The 22,328-nt window shown below is 37.4% G+C and overlaps 1 protein-coding gene across 5 annotated transcripts in view; it reads left to right on the forward strand.

Moving 5' to 3' along the window:
• The window catches only part of ZMYND11 (zinc finger MYND-type containing 11), a 108,838-nt gene that overhangs the window by 50,986 nt on the left and 35,524 nt on the right, over nt 1-22,328 (forward strand). For all 5 annotated transcript variants that reach the window (XM_061349710.1, XM_061349684.1, XM_061349701.1 and 2 more), the window contains one exon: nt 13,431-13,590. In XM_061349710.1, the coding sequence (XP_061205694.1) occupies nt 13,435-13,590 (156 nt within the window). In that variant the 5' untranslated portion in view covers nt 13,431-13,434. The remainder of the gene's footprint in view (nt 1-13,430; nt 13,591-22,328) is intronic.

Genomic DNA, 22,328 nt, shown 5'->3' on the forward strand with positions numbered 1-22,328 from the left:
TGGAGGCATGATGTGAAGGCATCTGAGGGCACATAGCATCCTGGAGTAGTGTTGGAGTGCCCTTGGCAGAAGGTGCCAATCTTGGCATGGTTTACATCCATGGTCTCTATCAGAAGCAAGCTAACCTCTTGGCTGTGCTTTGCCTTTTTCCCAAGAGGAACAAATTGGCATTCTCCAAAATGGAGCCTGATAGATGAGTTAGTTTGGGAATGAAACCAGGAGTGACCATAGTCCACAGGGTAGAGGTAGCCCACCTTTTGGGCAAATGAAGCTAATGGAAAGACCAAAGCTAAGATAAAACTGATATGCTGTAACTGGAGAATTTGTGTTATTTTTAAATAGAGCAAAGCTGAAACTGAGTTTCATCAGTCAGAAAGCTGTTTTACAACACTGGTGATAAAGAAAATGACATTTCTTTCATAAACACGAAAACTCTAATCTTTTTTAATTGGCATTCAAATGAGATGGTGCAATACTAGGTCCCTAAATGGTCATAACCATTTTTCCTTTATTTATTCTGTGGACTCTTTTTTGTTATATTCTAATTTCATGTAAATGCAGCTCAGCCACAACATCTAAGAGAAATGAGCAGATCCCAAGCCCATATAGAGTAGACACTGTCAGTCCCTTGTTAGCTTTGTGTGGACTGACATTAATTAGCATTGGTGGGATAGCATGCCAGAAAAGAATTACTCAGCATGAAAGATTACTGTAGAATGATGAAATTTTTCTGGTCACCCAGTTAAGGTAGAGTCGCTAGCAATTGTAGATTGAGTATGTAACCCTCTTAGTTTGACATTTAGTCCTGGGAGGGGGATATTTGGGTTCTTCTCCAAATATCACTGTGGAATTTCTCCAGTCAGTCTCTGAGAATAGTTAAAGTTAAGGACCTTTTCCATCCATAAATCTGGGTTTGTTTCCTTAGTTCTTTTGCTTTCTTAGCTGTCTTCTTTAACAAAAAACAATTTCTAGAAGCACTGATTAAAGCAAAGATGAGCATGAGCAATTTGAACAGGTAGAGAATAATCATGAGAGAGTATAAATAAGAAAATTAGCAATTTGAACGGGTAGGGAATAATCACACAAGTCTATAAATAAGAATATGCAATGCAGTAGGAAGAAAAAAATGAGAAAGAACACGATTTTTACAGTATTGCTTATTCAAAGCTCATAAACTTGTTAGAAGAAGTCCGTCACTATTTATAGTACCTTTGATGAAAATGTAAATCTTTCTAATATGGTGCATATTGCAACTAAATACTCATGTATTAAAAAAAAATAGTAAGCCATAAGAATGATTGGGAGAGCAGATGACTAGGTAACTAGTCAAACTAAATTTATAACTAGGTAATCCTGTTGTTTAACTTTACATGAGCAGAAGTATTGTAGCACCTGGTAAGCTTTTGACTGAAATGAAAGCTTAGAAATATTTTTCTGCTCTGTTGGTTTCTTATTCTTTGTCAAGCCATTCCCTTAAAATACCTGTCTTTTTGCTAGCAGAGAGTAGTAGGCTTATCTGAAAACAGTTGTTCAAAGTGAAACATCCTACTGGCATGCAGAAGAATGCAGTGGTTGCTTTAACCAGTGTTATTGGCTCCTTTTCCACATCTTTGTATCATCCTCATGTATGATTTATATGTGACCATACAAAACATTAAACCCAACTCTTCAAAATCTGGGGCATACTAGTCAAGCCCTGGTTAGTTGTGTTGTGGAACAGGTCAATATTGAAGAAAGTTACATTTTACGTTGGTAAAGGATAAGAAAGGATAGTACAGTGAATATTTTTCCATGCCATACAGTGTAATAGCAGTTCATAATTATGCAAGAGTAGGCAAAAGTGTGGAGTGGAAGGTCCTACAAAAAGTATGATGATACGGCTTCCTCAGCAGACCAATAGCTGCCTTTAGTGGCAGCCTGTCTATTGGTGTTCATCTCTGAGAAAACTGAATTCAATTTGTATGGGTTTGGCTTGATTATAGATCTGTGCATTACAGAAAACAAACAGAAACACATCACCAGGTGATGATAGGATAGAAAATTCTCAGTTTTAAGTATCTCTTCATGTGTTTTCTGTTATAATCAAGGACAGTGCACTTCTTTCTGTCTGACCACTAAGTCAGTTTCCTTTCCCATTTCTCTCTTTTTCACTTTAAACATCAGTTGCTTCTTTTAGCCCAAGACCAGTGTTTCTTTTTCTGTTCTCGTAACACAATTTTTACAGTAAACCAAGACAATGAACTAAGTCTGCAGTTTTAAAGCTTGTAAATATTTAGTCACAGATTATCCTGGGGAAAAAATACCTTCTCTGCTTTTTCAGCAATTTTTTCATTGATTTGGTAAAAAAAAAATTTACTAAAAAAAGCTATCTAAAATTGAGAATTTGACTCCCTAATGACAAAAATTTTAGTAAAAGTATTATTTTGGTCATGTATAAAAATACTGCATTATCTGTGCATAGCTGTCAGTTACAAGCTTAGCAATATCTTGCATAGAAAAAAGATGGGCATCAGAATGTTTGACTTGTTTGATATATTAATTTTTTATACTGATGGCTTCACAGAGAAGTTAAATTCAGGCTGAAATTTTTGGGCATTCTCAAAAGTTCAGATATACACTAAAAAGTTATAAAAACAGCTCTGAAAACTGCATATAAGCAGGAAAGTACAGAGAATCTCACCAGCTTTTGCATCATAACCAGTGCACAATTTTGCTTGTATGTTTGTGCTGAGACTAACCAGTGAGGTAATATTCAGAAAGCTAATAAGGACTTTTAGCATCCATATTCACAAAAAAGTTGAAGAGAAACAAGGAGCTAAGATACATAATCCTTAAGAAGGAATGACAGATTTTCACTGATTGCACAGGGAATGTTCACAGTGGCGTATGTTCATTAAATTTCACCTGCGTTACTTGTAGGTAGCTATATTTGTCATAAAGGTTTTATCTGTTTATCTGGCCTACAAGGATGCCAGAGAGGGATTCTGTCAGGGACTGTAGTGATAGGACAAGGGGAAAAGGGTTTAAACTTAAGCAGGGGAAGTTTAATTTAGATATAAGGAAGAAGTTCTTTACTGTGAGGATGGTGAGGCACTGGAACGGGTGCCCAACAAAGTGTTGAATGCTCCATCCCTGGCAGTGTTCAAGGCCAGGCTGGACGGAGCCTTGCGCAACATAGTTTGGTGTGAGGTGTCCCTGCCTATGTCAGGGGGTTGGAACTTGATGATCTTAAGGTCCTTTCCAAACCTAACCATTCTGTGATTCTGTGGTGGTTAATCTTAGTTTTTTGAATTCATAATGATTTTTTTGTTTGGATATTATGTAACTTTAATATTACTGGTATTAATGGTCCATTTTAAGAGCTGCTTTTAGATATTCTTGACTAAGGATGGCAGAAGCAGGGATGACAGGAAAAGGCTGTAAACTTTTGCTGGAAAAAGGCTGTAAAGAATCTAGCTGCACATGTTCTGAGCAGTAGTAGAATTAAAATTTCTGGATTTGTAGATTTTGTTAAAGTGCCATCCTGAGTTTATAATGCATATTAATAATTACTTCTTCCCCTCTTTCATTGCTATAAATAATTTTTTGATTCGTGTAACACTTATGTTTAAGCAGATTCATTTAACTGTTAAAGGAATACATAAAAAGAAGTCCAGATATATTAAATGTTGTTTGTGATTTGTTAGGGATAATTGTTCCTTCAAATTGGTTCTGAGCCACTTTCCCACTATGTGATTAAAAATATTGATACGTGAATTGCTGGGGCTGCTTCTCAGTGCTGGCTGCCGTAAGACTAATTCATTGCCTAGCGTAGAAAACTTCACTGTGGTACTGACGGAGATTCCTCTAGCTCTGCCACCTCTTTTTTTTCCTCCTCGATGAGACTACATGGAATGAAAAGGATGCTGTGCAACTGCAGAGGCAGCCTATAGGGGTTTTGCATTAAAGAGTATTTTGATGAGGACTAGATCTTGAGGTGAGGCTAAATTTCTTGTGTATTTGCTTTGATACAAAGTATTAACACCATGCACATCTAGTTCCTGCACTTCATTCTGAAAAAAATAAATGGTGCTCTGAAAAGTAGATGCTGTAATAAATAGGTGTTCTAACCAATTTTGTTTGATCAATTTTCCTTCTCTAACAGTTCTTCTCTTAAGTATGTTCTTGTATGGTATTGCTAGTAAGGCAGTTTTTTATCATAGAGGTCAATGTTCTGCATTGATTCAGTAGGCAGAGTTATCTCTGGGCTGATCATGAGTTTGACTGGTAAATAAAATGATTCACACTAACAGCACAAACACATGGTTATTAACAACAGCCATATTCCTTGTTTGATGTTTGCTAATGAGTGCAAACTCATTACTATAAAAACTGTAATATTCAATGTTTAATACTTTCTTAGATAATACATGCAAACTATGAACTCCAGCATAAATTGAGAAGGAAAGTGGTGGAAGTATAACTGACTTGAAAATAACTATCCCCCTATTCATTTGAAGGAATATTCTTATGTATTCCATACTTCCATTATTGAGTGCACCCTCAGCAAGTTTGCCGATGACACCAAGCTGTGTGGTTCGGTTGATACGCTGGAGGGAAGGAATGCCATCCAGAGGGACCTCAACATGCTTGTGAGGTGGGCTGATGCCAACCTTACAAAGTTTAACCATGCTAAGTGCAAGGTCCTACACTGGGTCAGAGCAATCCCAAGCACAGCTACAGGTTGGGCATAGAAGAGATTCAGAGCAGCCCTGCAGAGAAGGACTTTGGGTTGTTGGTGGACGAGAAAATGAACATGAGCCGGCTTCAGTGTGCGCTCGCAGCCCAGAAAGCCAACCGTATCCTGGGCTGCATCAAAAGGAGCGTGACCATCAGGTCGAAGGTGATCCTGCCCCTTTATTCTGCTCTTGTGAGACCTCACCTGGAGTATTGCATGCAGTTCTGGTGTCCTCAACATAAAAAGGACATGGAACTGTTGAAGCAAGTCCAGAGGAGGGCCACGAGGATGATCAGGGGACTGGAGCACCTCCCGTATGAAGATAGGCTGAGAAAGTTGGGGCTGTTCAGCCTGGAGAAGAGAAGGCTGCGTGGAGACCTCAATAGCAGCCTTCCAGTATCTGAAAGGGGGCCTGTAGGGATGCTCGGGAGGGACTCTTCATTAGGGACTGTAGTGACAGGACAAGGGGTAATGGGTTAAAACTTAAACAGGGGAAGTTTAGATTGGATATAAGGAGGAAATTCTTTCCTGTTAGGGTGGTGAGGCACTGGAATAGGTTGCCCGTGGAGGTTGTGAATGCTCCATCCCTGGCAGTGTTCAATGCCAGGTTGGATGAAGCCTTGTGTGATACAGTTTAGTGTGAGGTGTCCCTGCCCATGGCGGGGGGGGTGGAACTAGGTGATATTAAGGTCCTTTCCAACCCTAACTATTCTATGATTCTGTGATTCTATGATTAATATTTGTGTTGAAGTTGTGTCATTTTACACAAAAAGATACCTAACAGACTATCTTTATTTCTAAATACTAAAAGTAAACCGATTTACTTTTTTTGTCACAACCAGCATTGATTTTTGCTCGAATCGTAACATCTTTATAATCTTGGAAAGTGAAAGTTGCAGCTTATGTCTGGTTGTTTTGATTTTTTTTTTCTGTAAATAAATGTGGCTTTCTATTAGAAAGAAAAGATAAAAATAAGTGTGACCTGGGAATTTTAACAGGTGACCTGAAGTGCTCATTAAGGCTTTCTGTTTGATCAGTGGAGAAAGAATGGTCTCCAAAGCACTACTCATACCATCTATTTCAGGCTGTGATTTCATATTCCCATTCATTAAATAGTATCAGCACCCAAAGCAGCATCCCTGCCCTGGTGGCTTTTCCAGCCTGTTCCTGATATGCTGTTTCCTAGCTGGTAATTTGTGTGACAATATGATGATTTTGAAACTTAGCCAAGCTAAAACGAATCTGCCAAAAAAAAAAAAAAAGTATTAAAAGTTTTTGTTACCTTTAACCCAGATAAGAATGGAAATTAAATTAGATAGAAAATCTAAAAAACTGAATCATGTATATTTTTTAAGCATGCTTTGGATTCAGATGATCAGTATGAACTGAATAAATATTTGTGCAAGGTACTCTAACACTATTATACGATTCTGTGATTAGCTGGGGCATTATATTCTAAGTCATGTATTACTTGTTTGTCTCTTCAGTACTTCCATAGAAAAGTGCTGGATGCAACAGTGAGTCTGCATATGCAAGCAATTGTGCATATGCATACAATGACCCTGAACGATTAGTGCTCCTGTTTGCAGCAGTATTCTGTGCACATCCATGTACATTACCAGCAATATCACATACAGCTTTTTGGGTTGTAAAAACAGCAGCAGAGCCCTGTTTTAGGTAAGCTCCTCCTTAAGCAGGTGGTAGTAGTTCTGAAAGAGAGATTTTTGTAGATAAGGATTGAATAGCTTGGTACCTTAATTACTTATTTTCATGGTTGTATTGGTGGGTTACACAATCTTAACTGTATAATGAGGTTGTATGGGTGAGAATTTAAATTACTGAAAGAAGGTGTTACCTGAGTTAAAATTATTGTAGTTTTGACAGAAATGACCCAGGTGACATTGACATTAAAGGAAACCACGTGGAGCTTGGGGTATCTATGTACAAACAATGCTTTAGATTGCTCCTTAGCTTTGTTTTAGCAGCAGCAAAAGAAACATAAGGCAGATCATAATCATAATCAAAACTTCAGAAACTGTAAACGTACCAAAAAGTGTCTTAGAAAATGAAAGTGTGCTGGTACATCTCCATTGTAAACAGTTCTTTGTTCTTTGTGTGTCTGTATTGTCTTCAGCTCTCAGACCAGCTCCCAGTTTCAGGCAAGCAGGAATACATAATTCAGATATATTGTTTTGAAATACAGATATCCATCACGTTTAGCCCATATTTCACGAAAGCTGATTTGTACCACAGTGCTACGTGTGTATGAAGCATGCACCATAAGCTGCAGAGTGGAGACTTTGAGATACAATAGTGAGCACAAATCTTCACCTGGCTCTCCACAAGCATAGCTAGTGGATTCCTGAGGTTTTAGACTGGGTGTTTTAAATTCTTATGCCATGTAGCTGTATTTGTTTAAAAAAAAAAAAAAGAAAGAAAGAAAAGAAAGAAAGAAAAATGGCAGTCATCTTCCATTTTTACTTCCAGTATAACCAAGTGATCTGTTCTTTGCAAATTAAAAAATGTCTTAAAAGAAGTGTGGGGGCCTTGTATAAAACTGCTATCATACCCTGAATCTAAAGCAAAAGGCATAATTTCTCACCAGAGGTAGGAAGACAATATAAAACTCAGATTTTTTGGCTGCTTTCCTTCCATTTTATGTATTACTCCTCAAGGTCTGTCCCTGAATCTAGGACATTTTTATATACCTGTAGGTAACATTTAAAATTAATGGCACTCTTTCAGCTATGCTTAATGGGATCTGCTATATTTTATCAGATCTCAGATGTGAGATGGGTTAGGTGTACAAGGGAATCTTAAGACTGCTGTTTCTCCCTGGATGAGTTGCTTAGCAGGTAGTCGGTTGCTGCCAGCAGACTGCTACTTCCCTTAATATTGTGGAGGGTGGAGGCATCCAGCACAGACAGAGATAATTGATCAGACCAAGATTACGGTGTTTGCCACTAAAATTAGCATCTACCTACACTTGTCACACTGTTATACTTTATATAAGGCAGCTATTTCCTGTATGTGTATTACTTTGATATTTTACGGAGATGCTTGTTGTAGCATTTTTTCAGTATTTTCCCTTTGATGAGTTCAGGTAGCTGAAAATGCAATTCCTTATGAGTCCAGAAAAACTGGGATTTTTTTTATTTTTTTTTTTTTTTTAATTCACATGTCAATTTTCCACCTTAAGTAACCTTACTTCCTTCCTTGGCCAGCTGTGGTCTTTCGGGCCATAGCACAACTGCTCCCATGTAAACTATTTGCTGCGTCTCATGAGACCAGAATTGCCTTCAGAAGGACTCTCTTGGAGCATGCTTATCTCTTTACGAGCATTATTTTGTGGCTATATATATTAAGCTCTTTGGGACAGGGTTTGGCTTCGTGTTGTGTCTTGCACAGCACCAAGCAGGAGTTGTGAGCTATGTGACAGCTGTAGGCAAAAAGTTCACCATCTGATCCCTTGTTAAGTGCCAGCTACTTGTGTATCTGTTTTGCTCCCATGGTGATTGCAGCTTTAGAGTCTGCTTCCCCCACATCCCTGAGACGAAAACAAACCTTTTTCTTGAGTTTTAAGGTATCTTATGAAGCATATGTATTAGAACTAGGTTTTGAATAGAAAGGCATGCTGAACACTGGCTGGTTTGGGGAAATACTTCTGAAGTTTTAGGTGTGAATTGCTCATATGCTGACAGACTTCCTTGCTTCTATAATGTCTCCTGTGTATTGGGCAGGCAACCAGTTTAGAGGTGAATTAGGGTACTCCTATGCTCCAGTTTTGTTTAGCAAAGAGAAAGGCCAAGATCCAGTTGTGAGGAGTGGCATGAGTTACAGGAGCTTCCATAGTTTGTTACTGTGAAGGAGAGAAACTCTGGCAGGGTATGTACCAGGTTTGCTTGCATATCATTCCTCCCGTCATTGCAACGTGGCTCAGGTGGGGTATGCAGCAGAGGGTTGTGTGGCTCCTGGATGCTGTGAAGCCTCTGAGAGCTGCTTGAGTCCTCACTTCCCGCTGTGCTGACCCCTTGGGCTGTCCCTCGGTGTCTGAGAACCTTCAAGGTTTTAGGATGGGTAACAAGAATAATATATATAAACAGAAGAATATGATGACATTTTATTGCTGCTAAATGTGAAAAGACCTGACTACTGTGCATTTGCAGTCCCAAGTAGGTTTAAAATTGTTTCATGTTTTTCTGGTTAGTATTTCTTGTAATAAAGACATATGAGCATACAGACATGTCCAGTCTACAAATCTGTGAATGCTTGTTCACCATGAAGGTGATGCGGCACTGGAACACCTTGCCCAGAGAAGTTGTGGATGGCTCATCCCTGGAAGTGTTCAAGCCCAGGCTGGACAGTCTGATGTAGTGGAAGGTGTCCCTGTCTGTGGCAGGAGGATTGGAACTAAATGATCTGAAGGTCCCTTCCAAACCAAACCATTTGGTGATTCTGTGACGATCATCTATTGTTCTCCAATTTTTTTTCTTTTGCTGTGGGACAGATGTGCACATGTGCATTTATCTGACTCTGTTGGTAGTATCTTGTTTCTGAAGGTCAGCACATTTACATATACATTCGATGGTATGACAGTGCTGATGTTTGTTTAAAGGTGGTAATGAACAACCTACACGATAGAGATTCTTATCCTTTGCTTTCCAAGTGGTGTTGCAATAATTCGAAACGTGCTTTAGTAAGATCTTGGAAGTTGATTACAAAACCAATTGTGCTAGATTTGCTAGATTTTTCTATGCTAATGTCAAGGAGGTTTACGTTGCCAGTTTATAAATGGAGAAAATACTGACCTGTAAATAAGTTTAATATGGAGCAGCAGTTCAGTTGCTACTGTATCCTGCAGACAGGCAGCCTCATTGGTGAGACTTGGAATTTAGTATGCAGATTATCAGACCACACATCCTCTTTTCATCAGGCAGGCCCTGATTTTGTGTACTAGGGATTAGCACAGTTAAATTGTAGTTTGAAATCATAGGTTTAGCCCCCTTTCTGATTTGGGCTGGTTTGTTGATTTAGGGGATTTTACTTTGTCTCCCAACTTATTCTTGCCCAACTGAGTGTATTTGCTTTACTTCTTGTGGCTGGCTACATATTAGCAGTATAGGGGTTGTATTACACTTCCCAGTCTGTTGATGTGGAGGACTGGGCAGGAGCATAACAAACCCATAATGCTTCAACTCCCTATTTCCAAGGTAAGGCTAATCAGCTTTTGTTGAAAACAGCAATTGGGAATTGCTCTCTCTTCCTTGTTTTTTAACGTGGTGCCAGATGCTTCAGTTCATGCACTGCCAGGAAAAGACTTGCACTCCCTGGATTAGTAGTGTCACTTCTGCACAAAGACATTTCAATATTGTTTTTCCTGATCTGATAATGAGTCTGATGTGGTAGTTAGAACACCAGACATCATGCTTTCTGTTTCTAGGCTGGAGTTTAGCTTACTTTGTGTTTCCAGAATCTTTCACATGTTGTGACATTTTATTATTAAAGAACTTCAACTATCTTTCCTGGTTCAAATCCTGTGCCTTCATCACTTCTTAGTTTAGCTGCCATCCTTCTGGCTGAAAACAAGCAAGACAGGATTTCATCCAGACCCTGCCAGGGGTTTTTTTAGTCTTTGTAAGTATCTAGCCATTCACAGGTTTTAATATAAGTAAAAATTTGAGGGAGGGGAGACTTTTCTACCAGCAGTTCTACTCTTCAGAGTAAAAATATTCTTGATACATGTGTGTGCTATGAAAGCTGATAGCAATTTGTTTTTAAAATGGAAAACACTGTGGATCTCCAGACTGTACAGTCGGAACATTGACTAAAGTAGTCTTCAGAAAGCTCTGAGGATTCATTATCAGATTATTAAATGATGTTAAATGAGGAGATGGTTTAGTTGGTGTCAGCACTTTCACTCTGGTTGAGAACAAATTGGATTTGAGAAATGGGCAGTTCTTAGCATTGTACTCCTTTTCACTAGTGCACACTCTGCCACAGTTGAAATAGTCAGAATAAACCTCAGTTGATTAAAGCTGGTTTAAGGCTTTTTGGTTTGCATTATATGTATTTTCTGTTCAGAGATGAGTGAGAAATAATCAATAAACATGTAACTTGTATTCAAGAGTTTTGTTGGGCTGTGTTTCTGCAACGTAGGGATGATGGTTTCGTGGTTTCTTCAGCAGGATGCACTGAAGATTACAACACTGGGTTAATACTAGATTTCTGTTCTCAGACCTATAGCAGCCTACTGTGATACTGTAGGGAAATTACTTCCTTGTTCAGTGCCTGATTTTTTCTGTCAGTAAAATGGGAAGAATAATAGTACCTGTGCTGTGTATTTTGAGATCTATCAAAGACTTGAAGAAATTGCAGTAGGCATGAATGCTATGGCTCTGACAGGGAGTTTGTTAGCACAAAGTTAAAATGGAAATTTGCCGAAAACTCAACAAAGTTAGCAAATGTTGACAGAGATAATTTTTAAAAGCTAGTTGTGTTTGCATAATTATGTGCATATGTGCACACATGCATGAAATACGTATAACATGAGTATATAACCAAGTGAGTTGTTTTACCTGCTTCAGGCAGTTTTAAAACTTCAACACTTTATGCATCAGCAAACTAATGGTATTCACTTGCACTCTGAAGGTGAAGTAGTGGATGTGAGTCTCTACATGTTTGAAACCTCCTTAGAATTTGGAGAACTTGGAAAACTCATTAGTAGGGTTTAATATCACTTCAACAGGTTCTCTTGTTGAGTTTTGGTTTCTACAGAAGCAGAGAGTGATCAGGTTGGGCAGATGAGCATCCACATAGAATGATACAGACCTGAACTAACATGCATATCTTCTGAGTCATTGCTTGGCCCTCAGTCCTTTTTGTTAGCCAGCATAAGATTCATCTATATCAGATTGTATCACAGACTTGCACAAAATTTTGTCCTTTCTTTATTAATTTCATTTATTATTACTTACTTTTTTTTCGCAGTGGTAGCATGCACAAACCAACCAGACTTGGACCATATTGTGGCAGACGTCATAAAATACAGTAAATGGTAGCATCTGCCTCAAAGAGTTTTACCCTAAAAACCTTCCCAAAGCCCAAGATCCTGCAAACATGCTGCAGGTACATAAGTGCCTCTGATACCAGGCAGAAATTTATAAATGTCCTGTGTTGTTCTGATTATTTATAATTTACTACACAAATACAGACTTCTATTCAATCAGAAATTTACTATGTGATTGTATGCATTTAGTTTTCTTTAGAGCAAAACAAAAAGATTATATTAGCATAAACCAGTTCCAGAAAAAGCTTGAGAGAGAGTGCAGGATTGGAAAAGACTTTTATGCATCCAAACCAGTAAGAAGTTTGAAAGGCATTTATCTTCAGAGAAGGACTGTGTGGGGGGTTGACCACTGGTGTGATCTTCATCCTTTATTGTACCTTTTTAATGCTTTAGCATTAACATTTCCAGTCAGCCATGTTATTAAAGAAAAAAAAAACACCCCCAAAAAAGAACAACAAAACCAAAACCCAATCAAAACTGATATAACTTTTTTTTATGTAGTGCTACTGCTTTAACATAACTTTTTCTCAAGCTTGCTCCAGATAATAATTTTTTGTGAAGATATTTGTGATGACAGCCATAAAAGAGTCATAATTGCTGCAATTCATTATGGAGCATGGAATAGAGGGTACTATAGCTGACAGCTTTGTCTTAAAAATGGCAAATTACAGATTTCTCTCCCAGGAGACAAGTAAAGAAAGGGTACCTGGAGAAACCAAAAGGGAGAAAAATTCAGTTAGTGCTGTAAGAGAGCTGTAACTAGAAGAATATGTCCACAAAACGTTTGGTTCTGAGTCAATTCACTGATCTGCTGATTGCATGCGACTGCAGCTCTTTTCACTTCTCCATGTGCAGTGACTCATGAATACGTTCCTGGAATTCTGCTAAAAAAATTCTGAAGTGTAATGATCTTAAAACAGGGAGGTCATCTATTTAAGGGAAGATCATTTTGTGTTGTTAACTCCCAGTTAATGTTTGGCATTGGTCGAGAAGTAAGTTATACTGGGTAAGGGTCAGTGTTACACAACTGAATCTCATGTATACACACAGTTTAGGCTATATATGCTTTGTTCACACCAGTGGAGGTCGTCATAGTGTGATTATTGTGGCTATCTGAAGAACAGGAGAAAAACCACTTCATACTAGTACTCTAGCTGTTGGGTTTTCATATACAATGCATACATTTCACATTTTTTTTAAATGTGTTGCACTCACAAGCATCACATAGATTTCACTAGGACATCCCCAGACTCATTCTGTAGTATGTATACTGTAGGAAGTTCTACAAGGTTTACAAGAAATGCAAGCTTCGGTTAATTTAAGTAAGTCTCTTTACGGGCCAAAATGGATGTGGAATTTTAGCAGAGACAAGTCCAAGCAACATGCATGTTAGCTTTGGTATGCAATAAATTTTTTTGGTAGAACATTGCTGTGCTACTGCTCATCTAATGTCCACATGATAACTTCAAGGGGAAGAAAGAATTACTTGGAATAAAAAGGGGAATTGTATTAATTTTGAGGATTTAAAACAACCTCAAACTTAGACTATGTATTACTATAAATAATTTGAAAAGGAGTGGGGTTTTTTTGCTGACGCATTTTATAGTTTAACTCTAACACTGAAAGACTTTTGTGCTTTGTGTGCAGGTATATGTCTCGAGTCCATGGTATGCATCCAAAAGAAACCACACGTCAGCTGAGTTTAGCAGTCAAGGATGGTCTTATTGTTGAAACCCTGACGGTGGGGTGTAAAGGGTCAAAAGCTGGTATTGAACAAGAAGGATATTGGTTGCCAGGAGATGAGATTGTGAGTATAAAGTCTTTGAGAAAATAAATCACAGTTTCTGATATCTTAGCATGAAAACTTGTTCTAATTTCTATTTCAAGTTATTTATAGATGCTGTGTTGGTGCTTGTGAAGAGGGAAGTAATGCACTCTTAAATGTTTTTAACCTTTTCTATTCCATAGAATCTCTTTCTTTGTGAATTCTGACTTTTCTGCTATGAAGCACTGGCAAAGTCCTTTGCTCAGTAATCCCTTACTTTTATGTAGTATTCTTTTCTACAGCTATACAAGAAGTTAGTAAATATTGGTATTACTTGAAATCCTCAGTCTCAAAAAAACCCAAAGATGGTATCTTTTAAAACAAGAACAACAACAAAAAAAAAAAAAACCAAACAAACCCGAAACCCCCAAAACAAAACAAAAAAATAACAAACCAAAACAAAAAAACCACCTTCAACAACAAATGAAAAAGACCAAAACACACAAGACAAGTATTTTTGATTACTCATGCTGTAGTCTGTATGTGAGGAACAAAGAACTCTTCCCTTTCAAAAGTGCAACAAGAAGTTGTTTATTTTTATACAAACATGCATGAAAAGATGTGCTTTAGAGATACTTGTGAACACTGGGACATTCAGTTAGGGAGGATTTTTTTACCAAATTAGTTACAGGCATCCAGAGGTTACTCCACTGGTTGTGTAAAATAAATATGTAAATCAAGTTAAACTGATTGAAAATTATGTGAAGGGAAAAAAGCCATGTTTTCTCTGTCCCTCCACAGCTGATATGGAATGCACTCACAAAGTTAACTGAGAAGACTAGGAGAAAGCTTGCACAATTGCTTTGCCTTTTTCATAAGCCTGGTCTCTGTATTTACAAGACCACATTTTTGTAATTAAAAAAAGAGAAGAGTTTGGCAAAGCTTTAAAATACTTACACTAGGAACTGTTGTTTTGGAATATAAATTGCATTAAATACTCATAAAATGGACAGCATTGTCTCAGACACAGATAATAATTTAGATTTTGAGGAAAAACAGAAACAGTCTACAGGAAAATAAATTCTGAAAACCACCAAAATACTCATTGCATTATTGCAGCCATCAATAAGATCCTGAAAGTGAAACAACTTACAGTGAGAGAATTAGAAGTAGAAACAAGCAGTATCCATAACAGAAATCACTACAGTTAAAATTATCCCAGTTGCACTAATTTAAAGTACTGAAATATGTATTTAATGTACATTATGTCACTGTTAAGATTCTTAATCTAATTTCATTAGAAACTCTCAAGAGAGACTTTAAAGGGCTTGTAGCTTTCTTTTTACTATACTCCCTGGGAATAAACAGTTCAGATTTCCAGCTTAGCCCTTATAGATATTTCTTCTGTTAGTTTTATCTGTTTAGAGGTGATGTTAACTGTGTGTACTCGACATAAAATCTGAGATTTGTAATTATCTCAAGTATTCAGTATGTTTGTTTCCTCTGTTGCTAAGAGAGGAAAAAAAGAAGACTCAAAATGCCTCACAGCAGCCATTTCTTAAATTGTCATTCAAAAAATATTCCTGCTACTTATTAGCAACATTTGTCTAACAAAACTTGTAAGATAACCAGCATGTAAATTCCCTGTGAGTCAGTAGAATGACACAGTTATTTCATCTCAGAGTGAAAAGAGCTGTCTTTGACTTGACTGAAGATGCAGCTTAAGTCACGTTATGAATAGCCCTTTGGTTAGAAGTATTGACTGTATTTTCAGCATGACTGCTAATCACTGATGCATTGTGCTGTGACCATATGTCTGATGGCCATCTCAGTTGTTCAGAACACCAGTGCACACTTGACTTAACAGTTTATGCAAAAATAGGAATCAGCTTCTGGTCCAGGCTGTGTTTTCAACAGTACCCAACCTCCAACTTCTCAATTCTGTTACTGAATCAAAATGCTGCAGACAGGATGAAGCAAACCACATTGACTTGGTATAAAGTCGTTCTCTTTATTCTTTTATTCAAAAAATTTTAATGAGTAACCAAGTGTCATTGTCATCACTTGACATGAGATCAAGTATTTTCCATTCTTCAACAACTGGTACAAAACCATAAAGTTTGGTATGTTCTCTACATTGGACACACTGGATAGTTTTATGGATGCTTTGTCTGTACTTGATCAAGATGCATTTTGTATTTCTTTGTAATTCAGTACAGCTCAGATCTGGTACTAATGACTATTGAACCATGAGCTCAAGTTACATTTCAGTGAGGACAAACACACAAACGTCTTTTTGGAAGTCCACTTGTAGGAGATAAAACTCTATGAAATAGGGCTATTAATGTTGGAACGGGGATTTCAGGCTCATCAAACTTCAGCAGTTACAGACAGACCTTTAACCCAATTGTCAAACTTAGTTTGACTGGTACTAGAGGAACTTGAAGAGTTCATAATGTGAAACAGAAAGGTTTGTGAACTTATCCACTACCTATTGAGAAGAATGCCCTTGGATTTTAGCTGTTTTCTGGCACCACAGTGGAAGTCAGTAGGGACTAGCTGTTTAAGTTAGCAAAGGGACAAACTGCTGTCATCCCTCCCCCCACTTTTTGAGTGTTTGCTTTATGTGTCTTTACTTTAAAAAAAAAATCTGGATCTAAATCCTAGCATTTTAAATCTACTGGTTTTAATGATGACTGCTGACTGTCAAATGATAACAATAACTGAAAATATACAGATTATGAAAGCACAGCTCTATTTGGAAAAGATTCATTAGGTAATCTGTGGTGCTTACTTGCATGTTTCCAAACATTTGTCCCGTCAAATAGGTTGACATAATGATAGATCTATGCAGGGACACGATCTCCGATGGGAGATGAATGTGTTAAAAAAATGATGTTACTTTGCTATCATTGTTCGACAGTGGTGAATCTGTGGTGAAAAAATGAAGCAAAATCTCATATATTTAGAGGTATAGAAAAGAACATGCTGAGGTGCAAAAACAAAATAGTTTGAGGGCATCAGGAGGCCCTTCCAAGAGGGACAGCTCATATGAAAATGAATATTTTGAAAAACTGGGAAAAAGAATAATCAGATTTAAAAGAGTATAAAATTGTTTTATTTTTCTCTCAAATATAATTGTGAAAAATATTTTTATAGAAGTTACTGAATCTAAAATATAGAGTCAGTTGTCAAACATACTGTATTCCAACTGATATTTAAGGGTTGGTGTATATGCAAGAACTTTGGTGCAAATATTACACCTCTGGGTCTTGTGAGGTATTCATTTTGCTTTCTCATTTGCCATCTATACAGATGTCTTGCACATTTTCAGAATGTGTTCTCATCTTACAGGCTTTCTCATCTTGCAGATGATTAATGCATTTGACACAAAATAAATGAGAAATTGTTATTTTCCCTTGTTATCCAGGATTATAGTTAGGAATTGTGAATTTTCACTGTTGATGCCATTATTATGCAATTCAACAAAATCTCTGCAGCTTCTGGCCTTGTAAGGGAAATGTCAGTCCTGAAATCTGATAACAGAAATTTACTTTTTCTTTCTAAAAGCTTTATTTCTGTTTCTCACAGAACTTGTGGAATTTGAAAGTGTTAATTATTATCAACATAAAAGAAATTGTTTCCTTGCTTTTCATGTTTAGAAAAAAAATTGCAAACCAATATTGTTAACTATGTTTTCAATGAAGTTGATAAAATAGAAGGGAAATGTGGTTCTTGAAGAAAAGAGTCATGAATCTCCTTACCTATTTGTTTCTATTTTCAGTTTTGTCATGGCTTTTATGCACTTCTATCTGTGTAAAATAGTGCTCAGACTAATCCCAATGAAAGAAATCAAAGCACCAATGTCATGTAGTTTTATGGGGGGTTAGATACAGTTCTCTAGAGTTAGTTTGTCTTACTCTACGTATTTTGTGATTTTTTCTACAGACAGTGTACATGGAGCTATTTTGAGCATTTAATGTGCTAATTCTTCTCCTCATGATTAAAGTCATAAAAGTGCACTGACCCAGAGAGAGGCATTATGAATGTATAATTTCATTTTACGTGTGTTCATAAAGCCAGACAATATTGTACTCTTCTGAAATGGAGATATGTTAGTAACATGGGCTCATTGTTTGCATCTGTATGCAACATATCTCATAGCACTTCTGTGGTTTAAAATTGGTTAATGGTGGTCAGTTCTCTAATGAGATGTGAAGAGTGAGGCTTCATGCTTAGGGCACCTTGAGCTATTTCTTCACTGACAAGATACATACAAGGTAATTATGTTTTCAAGAAGTTACTCTTTTACAGAGTTCTATTTTCTGATCATTTAATTGACTGCTTATAGAAAGAGCCAGCAGCTCTTCTGGCTAGTTAAGTCTGACTTAGGGTTTTAGTTACAGTCCTTTTCCCATGTATTTGGTCCTCTCCATAGCTAAATTACTGCCTCTCCAATTTTTACTTGCAAAGACGTTTTAGTTCATTGGAAAGCATGCTGTTTGCAGGGGCAGTTTGCTTGCTTTCCTGTTTTCAGAAAACATTAGAAATAGAATGTGCTTTTTCCCAATACTCACATCTAGTCATAATGTGCTAACTCATTACTGGGCATTTTCTGATACATTATATCTAGAAAATACTGGTGCTTGCTCAGAGTCCAGATACTTTCAAGTCCAAAGGCTGCCTAAATAATCCATCTCTTCACTCAGCCTCCTTTACCATCATTTTAACCTTTGTTGTAACCCACCACCAGCACTGTGAGTTTTGAAGGTGATTTTGTTAACCCTGGTGACCTTAGGTTCGTACCCAGTCGTTGTGATTTGATGTATTGCAGGTTCAGTTTTGCTAGGATCAATCTATGACAAAGGAGTATTTTGGCTGTTACGTTTGTGTTAATCTAAATTGCATTAGATTAAGCAAAGGCTTGGTTACTTACTTGCCATGCTTAATTGCTTTGTAATTATATTGATTTTTCCATGCTAGGTCAGTATTGGTAGCCAGAAGCTGTTGTTTAAACTGGCTATGTCATCTTGAGTCTCCATAAATATAGCTATAAAAAGCTTAAGAGCAGTCGCTGTGAGCATTTGAATCTTTACATAAAATGCACTTTAAATTAAACAAACAAACAACTTCAGAAAACTTCAAACCAAAACCAAGCTACACAGCTAATAGATGTTGGTAGCAAACTAGAGGCTACTAACTAACTAGGTTGAGGAACGGTTTTACTGTGCATCCCATTCATTTCAGTTAGAAGCAGGAGGATAATATGAAACAGCAATAGTGACAGCCGGTGCCTTCATTGTGAAAGCTCTTACAACTAGAAAGCCCAAAGAGGAAAAATATGTCACACCAAATGAAGAAAAAGCTCCTTCAGTGTTTAAAAAATTCTCCATTTGTCTTACCCATCTGTATTGCATTTCTCTGAAGTCCTGTGTGAATTCACCGATCCAAAGCCAAATGTAGCACAGACCATGATAGTTACTATTTCTCATATATTGTAACAAATCAAGGATTTCCAGACTGGAATGTTCCAGGTAGATGCCAAATTATTGTGAAAGCACCAGTGTTCTTTACATGTGGTGATTCACTGATGCTAAGAGTTAATGAATGATCGTATAGTAGAGAAAAGTTCAGACTGGCTTGCATCTCTTATTCCACACCTGATGGAGAGTATCAGAAGCCTTTGAGAGTCAGGGCACACAGCAGTCTGCTCACATGAGAACACTCAAGGGAAATGAGCTTCTGGAACTCTCTGAATCTTTCTTTTCTACCTTTCCATCCTCTGATGTCCCATCATTCAGCGCTTATTTAGCGAAGAGACTGTCATGGTATCAATCCACTGTGTGCTAAATATGATGATTTTTCTTGCAAATTATTATCACAAAGTGCACTAGTGTAGAATTCTGCTCATTAATGAGACAAAAATTAGTGTTCACTGGTGTAATATCCTGCTGTGGATTTGTCAAAGTTCAGAAAAACAAGTATTTTTAAATTGCTGAATCAAAGCATAGATAATTTTGTCCTTGAGAAGCAAATTAGAATTCTGAGCTCCCACCTCATGGACAAGAAATTCTTGCTGTATTAAAGACAACCCCTCCTTTGTATTTACATTAAGGCTATTAGCACGCAGCTCATGAGAATGGCCTTGCTTTCCTTCCAGTGGCTCTTCCTGTCTCCACATGGGTTAAGAATTAGGAAAAATTCTCTGTATTCTTTCTATAGTCTTTTTTTTCTGTTCCCACCTTTTAGGAATATTTCTTCCCTCTCCTCTGCTCATCCTTAGTTTTCATCCGCTGAAAAAGGAGCTCACACTGTTGGGAGGATCTTTGTATTACCAAAGATGACACTAGTAAAGTCCATCTTATTACCTAATCAATCCTAAGAGATGATGCTGTTTTTAAACGGGTAAAACAACTTCATCAGCATCTTCACTTGCCTCTCTCAGCTTTGCCCACTTAACTTCTAAAAGTCCAGTCAGCATAATGCTCTGTTCTTGTCTGAGGCTTTCAGTAACTGTTGTGAAGTTGAGATACTGATGATGTTCACAGATTTCACAGGATGTTTTTTCTGATTGAAAAGGTGTTTTGAAGAAGGTTAGTTTACTTATGGGTTTGAAGTAAACCAGTGTGTATAAAGCTTCCATCATGGGACTTAAGTTATTCTAATGGACTAGATGACATAGATCAGCCCATCTTGAGTTTGTTCCAAAAACATGCATAACACCTCTTTTTTGTCAACTCTGACCTAATAGGGATGTTTTTACTAATATTGTGGGTTCAAAATGCTCTGCATCTCTGGCAACTGTTTTGGAGCTTTTATTATTATGTCATGCTGGTCACTGAATGAAACTTTACTGACACTGATGGGCTAATTAATATTCATGCTTCATTCACAATAAATGCAGCCCTTGTGAGTTTATACCACTGATAGCTGAAATAATACCAGCCACACCTACAGCACAGGGGACATGGACAAGAAGCTGGAGATTTAAGCAAAGTGTGTAGGAGGAGGTTCTGCTTTTGGTTCGGAGGAACTGTTTCTGTGCTCAGAAACATCAACCTAGAAAAACACTACAAAATTCCATGGAGAAAATAATGCCAGAAAAGCAATGTAAACACATCTTAAGAAAGAACAGGGGAGGGAGACCCTTTTTGTGCACAGTTCTTGGAAGGAGACTTGGAACTGCAAGCAAAGAGATGTTTTTTTCTTCTAGTCTGGATTCATCCTCTTTCTAGGGGAACAAAACCTCCACATGCATAATGTAGAAATAAAAGGCATTACACCTAATAAATGTTTCACTCCATCACTGATTTATCTCCCTAATGAAAATAGCCTACAAACCTCTTCTTGGCTCAACCCAAGTGAAAAATGGTGACATTAATAGCAGAAGTGAATCCAGTTTCTCAGGAGATAAGTTGAAAGTTTCTGTTAAACTTGAACTCACTTGGAACGTGAAGAAAGAAAAAAAAATACCAACCTTTGTTTGAAGCTATTTTCTGGTTTTTATATCCTGGAGGAGAGTACTTGTATTGTCTCACCTCAAATAATGTAAACTACTGCTACACAAACATGATCTTCTTGGGAGGGAAACAGACTTACTCATTACTTTAGGAACATAGCTCATAGGCTGAGAAGATAAGCGTGACAGGGGGTTTAGCAGTCAATTTGCCTGCTGGCATACTACAATACTTCTTGAAAAATCTTCACTTCTTTAGCTCTGGGAGCTGGAGACTGGCTCTATACTTTGGAGCCTATCACCCTGAATTGTCGAGAATGAAACTACAAGGTAGGAAAGGGAATAAAAATCTACCTGTCTTGGCAGGAATCCAGAGAAGATTTTGGTGCTTCTGCCAGAAACAGAAGACAAACTGGCAATAAATTAATTAGACAAACTTAGGCTTGCAGAATAAACTGAATGAGAGAAATCCAAAAGTGTTCTGAGAAGCTGTGAAATTCACTGCAGAGCCTGAGTCTTCCTGCATCAGTGCATGAGAAGAAGAAACAGTGAAGAAAATAAAAATGGATTATCACAAACTTCTAAATATGTCTGTGATTAATGTGTGCTATGGAGAAGAAGATTCTGAGCTATCTCCTGAGTGACGGTTTTGTGTTGGTTCTTAGAATAAAATGGATTTCTAAAATGAAGAGGTTAAAAATAATGATAAAACAAACAACCACCCAACAGTTAATTGCTGAGATCATAAAAGTCTTGGCCTAGATAGAAATAAGTACTTGAAATTAAGCAAGATATCTAGGTAGTTGTGAGGATATGTGAACTCATAATTGCTTTGGATTTCTTTGTGATAAAATACAATTAAAGAATACCTATGAAGCATCTTTCAGAGTCAGTTCATGAAAATCCATGTTAGAGATGAAGTCCAGGTCATCAAAGGAAAGGGTCTATAAAGGCAACTGATTTGCAGTGGACAGATTATCCTGTCTGTAAAAGCACACATCATTGTAGCTACCTGCTGTGGTAGTTTTCTAGGAAAGGAAGAAGATAAAGTGAAACAATCTTCATAAAGGGATTCTAGCTGCTGAAGTCTTTTTCACTTTGAAGGAGGGACGGATGCTTGTTTGTTTGCTGAGCACTTCTGATGAGAAAAAGCAGTAGGGAAAAAAAAACAGGATGCAAAACAGGAGGCAGGGTATCTAGTAAATATATATGTACTAGGAAACTATGGGGGAGAAAATAAGCTTATTTTGATGCTGAATTTTCTTTAATGCATTACTCCAACATTAAATGTAAAACACAGGATGACTGTGGTAAAGCAATCATC

This window comes from Neopsephotus bourkii, unplaced genomic scaffold (assembly GCF_033783945.1).
Source record: "Neopsephotus bourkii isolate Nb327-2 ecotype Australia unplaced genomic scaffold, CSIRO-AGI_Nbou_v1 NB_53, whole genome shotgun sequence".
Classification (NCBI taxonomy): domain Eukaryota; kingdom Metazoa; phylum Chordata; class Aves; order Psittaciformes; family Psittacidae; genus Neopsephotus; species Neopsephotus bourkii.